This window comes from Triticum aestivum, chromosome 7B (genome assembly GCF_018294505.1).
Source record: "Triticum aestivum cultivar Chinese Spring chromosome 7B, IWGSC CS RefSeq v2.1, whole genome shotgun sequence".
Taxonomy (NCBI): domain Eukaryota; kingdom Viridiplantae; phylum Streptophyta; class Magnoliopsida; order Poales; family Poaceae; genus Triticum; species Triticum aestivum.
This window is the reverse complement of record NC_057813.1, coordinates 170,409,733-170,415,853: the sequence shown is the minus strand read 5'-3', so window position 1 is coordinate 170,415,853 and position 6,121 is coordinate 170,409,733. Positions and strand designations below refer to the sequence as shown.

Genomic DNA, 6,121 nt, shown 5'->3' with positions numbered 1-6,121 from the left:
GGGTGAGGAGGATGTCGGGGCGGCCGTATGCATCTTTCTGATGCAGAGGCTGAGGTGAACCCCCTTTTCGAAAAAAAAACAGTCGAATTCGCCAGCGACGGCGCGGTGCGGGGCGAAAGCGACGCGGCAGGGGAGGGTGGCGGCAGTGCGGCGCGGGCGCTCGAGTGTGCAGCGCGCGGGAGCGGGCACACGAAATAAGCGGCGCGTGATGCCGTTTCGCCCCGCGCGCTGAATCACTTATGCCGCGCGCGTTTTTTGGGCCCCGATGTAGTGCCCGGAACGGCTGGGCGTGCAAAAAATGTAATTTTTCCAGCCCGGCGTTAATATGGCGCGCCTCTCGGCGTTATCAGGACCGATTTCGTCTGCCCGGTGTGCGAGAGCAGTAGTAGACGTACTGATGCAGGATGCGCCACCAATAATAGCCCTCCCCTCCCGTAGTTAGTTCAGTTGAAGTTCCACCGACCGTCTGCAGGAGTCGACAATGGCAGGGCCGCGACTACTACCTGCTCGCTTCTCCCCCTCCTCCTCTCCCATGCATAGTTTAACCAAGCCAGAACTACTATTATTATATGCATGTCCACATACTACTACATGTAAACTTTGGTCGTCGGACGTGTTCCAGCACAGCGATTCCATTCCAGAGAGTCGTCGCTGCCACGTTCTTTGCAGCCCCAACAGCAAAAGCGACGATCAAAGGAGGGAGACAGACGGCAATGTGTGCCCCGCCATTTCATTTCTCCCTCTTCCTCCACGGCTGCGTCTCTTCTTGCCGATCCCCAACGCAGCAGCATGAGAGCTGAGGCTGCATTGCTCGGCCGATCGGTTCGGGTCTTGCTCTGATTCGTGGTTCAGGTGGCGGTGGCTGATCTTCTTCTGATCCCAAGGTACGGTCCGTGGATTGCTATCATCATCTTCTTCCTTCTCATTCTTGTGAATCGATGGCTCTTGAGCTAGTAGACGATGCCTAATTCAAGAATATTAGAAGGCCCTTTTATGGTGGTAGTGGTATTATTTCTTTTCCTGGGGATTATTGTGTTCTTTGTTGGTATTCTCTTTAGCATATGCTCTCCGTACATGCATGCATGGCATGCATGCTGTGAACCAAACGGAAGTTTCCAAGTAATTAGTTGGTTCTCTTAACGACCGAGCTGGAAGAATCTTGTACTAGTTCCCAGTTGGGTTGTTGCAAGCTAGCAGAACATGTGTTGGAAGTGGATCATCTTTTTGCTGAAATCCTGCACTCAAGTCAACCGTTTTGGATTTTGTCGGTGGGATATTATAAATATGATGGAGGCCCATGATTAAGTTGTCCAGCGAAGAGCGCATCTTAAACGGGGATTTTTCACCGTCATTTTAAAATTAACCCTTGCTGTAATTATGTGTCTTCAACTCTTGATCAAGAGAAAATGCTGCACAAACACCCTGTTATAGCATCAGGCTTCAGCAATTTTGCATGATGTGGCTTCAGACCCTTTTCCTTTTCTTTTTGAGAGAAGAGCAGTTATAACCCCTGAATTAATGTTTTTGTTTGTGATGAACGTTGTCTATATTTTTATTTGATGAGAATAGTGCATTTGTTCTGAACTTCTGACCGTTTCCCTCCTTTTTACAGCGCTGCACACAATGAGAACTCTGCTCCAAGCAAAAGGCGGTGGTCGCGGTCCCGGTGGCGGTGCCGCCGAAGCGGCCGACGAGGCCGCCGATGCAGTAGACACCGTGACAGGCACCATCACGCCACCGCCCTCCTCGACCGACGACTCGCCGCCGCCTCCTACTCCCGACTCCTCTTCCGACCCTCCTCCTTCTCCCTCGTCCTCCTCTTCTCCACCGCCGCCTTCCCCATCAGCTCCCTCGGACCCACCGCCGTCTCCGTCTTCGCCCCCGCCATCACAGCCACTCGCGCCGCCTCCTTCGCCCGCGGCGTCTTCTCCCCCTCCGCCGGAGGCATTGCCGCCTCCTCCGCCGGTGGCATCCCCGCCGCCTCCACCTGATGCATTGCCTCCCCCGCCACCCTCCCCGGTCTCTGCTGCCCCGCCTCCTGCAGACACGGCCGCACCGCCTCCACCTGATAATGCCCCGCCCCCACCGGATAACGCGGCCGCGCCGCCAACTTCTCCCACTCAGGCGCCGCCACCATCGCAATCGCAGGCCAAGCCGCCTTCTTCCAAAGCGTCACCTCCGCCTGCCGCCGAGGAGCCAACAGCGTCTCCGGTGGTGAACGCCACGCCGCCACCGAAGCAATCCGCCGTGGATTATGCGCCGCCTCCGTCGGCGCGGACGAGCTCATCTGCCACGGCGCACTCACCTCCTGCTTCAGCGGTAACACCGCCTACGGCTGATAGAAGCGTGACGGCACCGGCACCGCCAAGCACCGGTGGCGGCATGAGCTCCGGCGCCACGGCGGGCGTGGCAGTCGTGGCCGTGATCGCCTTCCTCTGTTTCGCGGGCGTGTTCGTCTGCCTGACGAAGCGACGGAAGCGGAAGTACTCGGACCAGTACTACCCGGGCTTCGCCGCGCCGCCGTACACGCCGCAGCACATGTCCGGCGAGGCGCCGTTCCTGCGGGTGCCGTCGGCTCCGGGGTCGGGGAACTTCAGCCAGCCGGGAATGTCGGCGATGATGAGCCAGTCGTACGGGAACCAACAGCAGCAGCAACAGTACCAGTACCAGCAGCAGCCGCCGCCGCCGCAGTTCGCGTCGGCGAACTACAGCAGCACGATGGGGAGCCAGGGGCCGGCTCGGAGCGTGGCGACGTCGGGCGACCTCAGCGTGGGCAACAGCAAGTCGTTCTCGTTCGACGAGCTGTACGAGATCACCGGCGGGTTCTCGCGCGACAAGCTGCTCGGGGAGGGCGGGTTCGGGTGCGTGTTCAAGGGCACGCTCGGCGACGGCAGGGAGGTGGCCGTGAAGCAGCTCAAGGGCGGCGGCGGGCAGGGCGAGCGCGAGTTCCAGGCGGAGGTGGAGATCATCAGCCGCGTCCACCACCGCCACCTCGTCTCCCTCGTCGGCTACTGCATCTCCGAGGACCACCGCCTCCTCGTCTACGACTTCGTCGCCAACGACACCATGCACCACAACCTCCACGGTAGGACCGTCTCTGCCTCGGCGGACGCACAGCACCACCACCTCCATTTCACTTGCTAAAATTAACTTCTTGAACGGCCATGGCTCACCGGTGTGTCTAAATTGCTTTGCTTGCAGGGAGGGGGAGACCGGTGATGGACTGGCCGACGAGGGTGAAGATCGCGGCGGGATCGGCGCGCGGGTTGGCCTACCTGCACGAGGATTGTAAGATTTGGATGGGATTAATTTGGTTGCTATTTCTGCGTCTATTCGTTCTGAGTTTTCAGCTGATTTTGTATGCTCTTTTGTGTTGTATATAGGTCATCCAAGGATCATCCACAGGGACATCAAGTCATCCAACATCCTTCTCGACGACAACTTCGAAGCTCAGGTTCTGCACTTTCTGAATAAATGGATGTCGTTGTCGAGATGGTATGTTAAGTTACTGACGAAACCTCCTGAATGTCGTGTTCATCGTAATCCAGGTCGCGGATTTCGGGCTCGCCAGGCTCGCGGAGAACGACGTGACGCACGTCTCCACGCGCGTGATGGGCACATTCGGGTAAATAAATCATCTTTGCAGGAGTCATTCATCTCGGCACGTCGACAGAAAATTAGGAAAACTTGTCAAAATCTGTGTTTGTGCTGTGGTGACTCAAAACGAACAGGTACTTGGCGCCGGAGTACGCGTCGACGGGGAAGCTGACGGAGAAATCGGACGTGTTCTCCTTCGGCGTGGTGCTCCTGGAGCTCATCACCGGCCGGAAGCCCGTCGACTCGTCCCGCCCCCTCGGCGACGAGAGCCTCGTGGAGTGGGTAAGAAAGATCACCGGAAGCAGCAGAACGGCAGTACAATACCACCGTATCCGTCACTGACAACGTGCTGCTCTTGCTCGTGGCAGTCGAGGCCGCTGCTGAACCGCGCGATCGACGAGCAGGAGTTCGAGGAGCTGGTGGACCCTCGCCTCGACGGCAACTACGACGACGTCGAGATGTTCCGCGTCATCGAGGCGGCGGCGGCGTGTATCCGGCACTCGGCCGCGAGGAGGCCCAAGATGGGGCAGGTACGTGCCGGCGAGGAAGAAGAACCTTCGATCGGACCTGGCAACGTCTCGCCATTATTGACTGCTTCGTCGTGGGCTGTGTTGCAGGTCGTTAGGATCCTGGACAGCCTGACCCTGAACGACGTGGACCTGACCAACGGCGTGCAGCCCGGGAAGAGCCAGATGTTCAACGCCGCCAACACGGCGGACATCAGGCAGTTCCAGCGGATGGCGTTCGGCAGCCAGGAGTTCACCTCCTCCGAGTACGCCCAGTCCAAGGCCAGCCTGAGCGGCCGGAGGGATCTGTAGCCACGCAGAAATTGAAGATCCATGAGAGCTTGCTTCCGACGATTTTGTTTCTGTTCATCCGTTGATTCTTTCTGATTTTTTCCAGTGAATTTTTGTTTGGTGTCTTACTATATGTGTGTGCCTATGATGTGTACATTAAGAGGGTATGCCCACATGGTCATGTGTTTTTTAGCTATTCTGAAGAAATATAATTGGTTTTGTCATATGCTCCGAAACTAAGAACTAAGGTCTGGTACAATGCAAGGTGCTTAGAGGTGGCGCTTAGATAAACTGGTTTTTTCTTAAGCACCAGTGCTTATTTGTAGAGAGTAGACGTGTAATTAGGCACCCCTCCTACAAAGCCAAGCACTGGTGCTCGAGAAAAGTTTGGCTTATCTTACTAAGTACCTCCTCTAAGCACCTTGCAGGCTTAAAAAGCAAAGTGTTGTGAATAGGATAGGGTCTTGTGAACACGAAAGTGATGAGCTCGAGCTCACAGGAGCTTGGATGAACAGTAAATTCTGCAAAAATAGTACTCCCTTCGAAAGTTGTACTAAAGCTGCGATAATTAATTTAGATCGAAGGGAATAAATAAAATTAAAAAATATGATTTTTTTACCAATAAACATTGAGTTATTTTATACACCCATGCAAAATTTCACAATGAAATCACATTTGTGGAAGTGTGGACAAAAAAACAAAATTGATGCTTCAAAAAAATCTTTTTAGAGCATCGGTTTTTTCCCATACCTCCACAGATGTGATTTCATTCTGAAAATCTGAACGCATGTAGAAGAAACATCAATGCTTCTTGCCCAAAAACTGAGATTTTTTTGCCATTTTTTCTGGATTTTACTGTTCATCCGACCTCGTGTGAGCTCGAACCCATGTACTCCATGTCTCCGTGAATATTATTGTTGTACGCTCTTATGCACAAGCCATGTCATTTGAAATCACTAAATTCTTAAAAGTGGAGGGGGCCAATGAAATGGAATCAACGGGCCGAAGTAAGACATCTTCTGGAGGGCAAACAACATATTTATGGATTTGCCAAATTTTATCTTCTTGCCAATGGTAAACGTATCAAATAACACACACGCCGAGTTATGGCGCGATTATCTATATCTCCCAAGTTACTGAGGTATTCAACGAGAAAGAGGCCATTTCTATGAGGAAAAGAACGTTCTCGCGCATGGGGCTTCATGTAATCTTGTTTCTTTTTGGCCAATTTAGTCTTGTTTTGACCCTGGTGGTCCTTGTACTTGTGTGTATGCGTTGTTAGATCTAATAACTTGCAACAAAAGAAGATTGCATTCATAACTCGATGAAGAGGCATGAGGACCTTAGATATTCACCAAGAAAGAGGTCAGAGATGTAGTGTCCCAAACGGAAGATAACAAGGCACTACTCTGAGTAAGTTTGTGATCAACATGGGTCATTTTTTCAGTTTCTCCAAGGTGCGAGTGTTGGTAATGTGAATGCCAATTTTGAATCATACTCTGAAAGACCTGACATAAAGTGACCCATGTTGATTATTTTGCTTGATATTGTGGTGAATATGTTGTGATAAAAACTTTCACGTGCCAAGGATGAGAACCCAATTAGTTGCCCATTCTCCATCTATGTTGAGAATTGTTTATCAATTCTTTGATATACAGTTGTATCAATTGTGTCTGTAGACTAAGTTGTTGAGCAAGCCTTGGATACAAAGTTTCTTTTGCGCATTC

At 52.8% G+C, this 6,121-nt stretch overlaps 1 protein-coding gene across 1 annotated transcript; it reads left to right on the top strand.

Moving 5' to 3' along the window:
• Positions 1–601: 601 nt before the first annotated feature.
• LOC123159244 (proline-rich receptor-like protein kinase PERK8) lies at positions 602–4,618 on the top strand. The gene is made up of 8 exons (XM_044577069.1): positions 602–884; positions 1,613–3,085; positions 3,202–3,288; positions 3,384–3,454; positions 3,549–3,625; positions 3,732–3,879; positions 3,966–4,127; positions 4,215–4,618. The coding sequence occupies exons 2-8, from the start codon at positions 1,624–1,626 to the stop codon at positions 4,413–4,415; spliced, it is 2,208 nt and encodes a 735-aa protein (XP_044433004.1). The 5' UTR covers positions 602–884; positions 1,613–1,623; the 3' UTR covers positions 4,416–4,618.
• Positions 4,619–6,121: the final 1,503 nt, after the last annotated feature.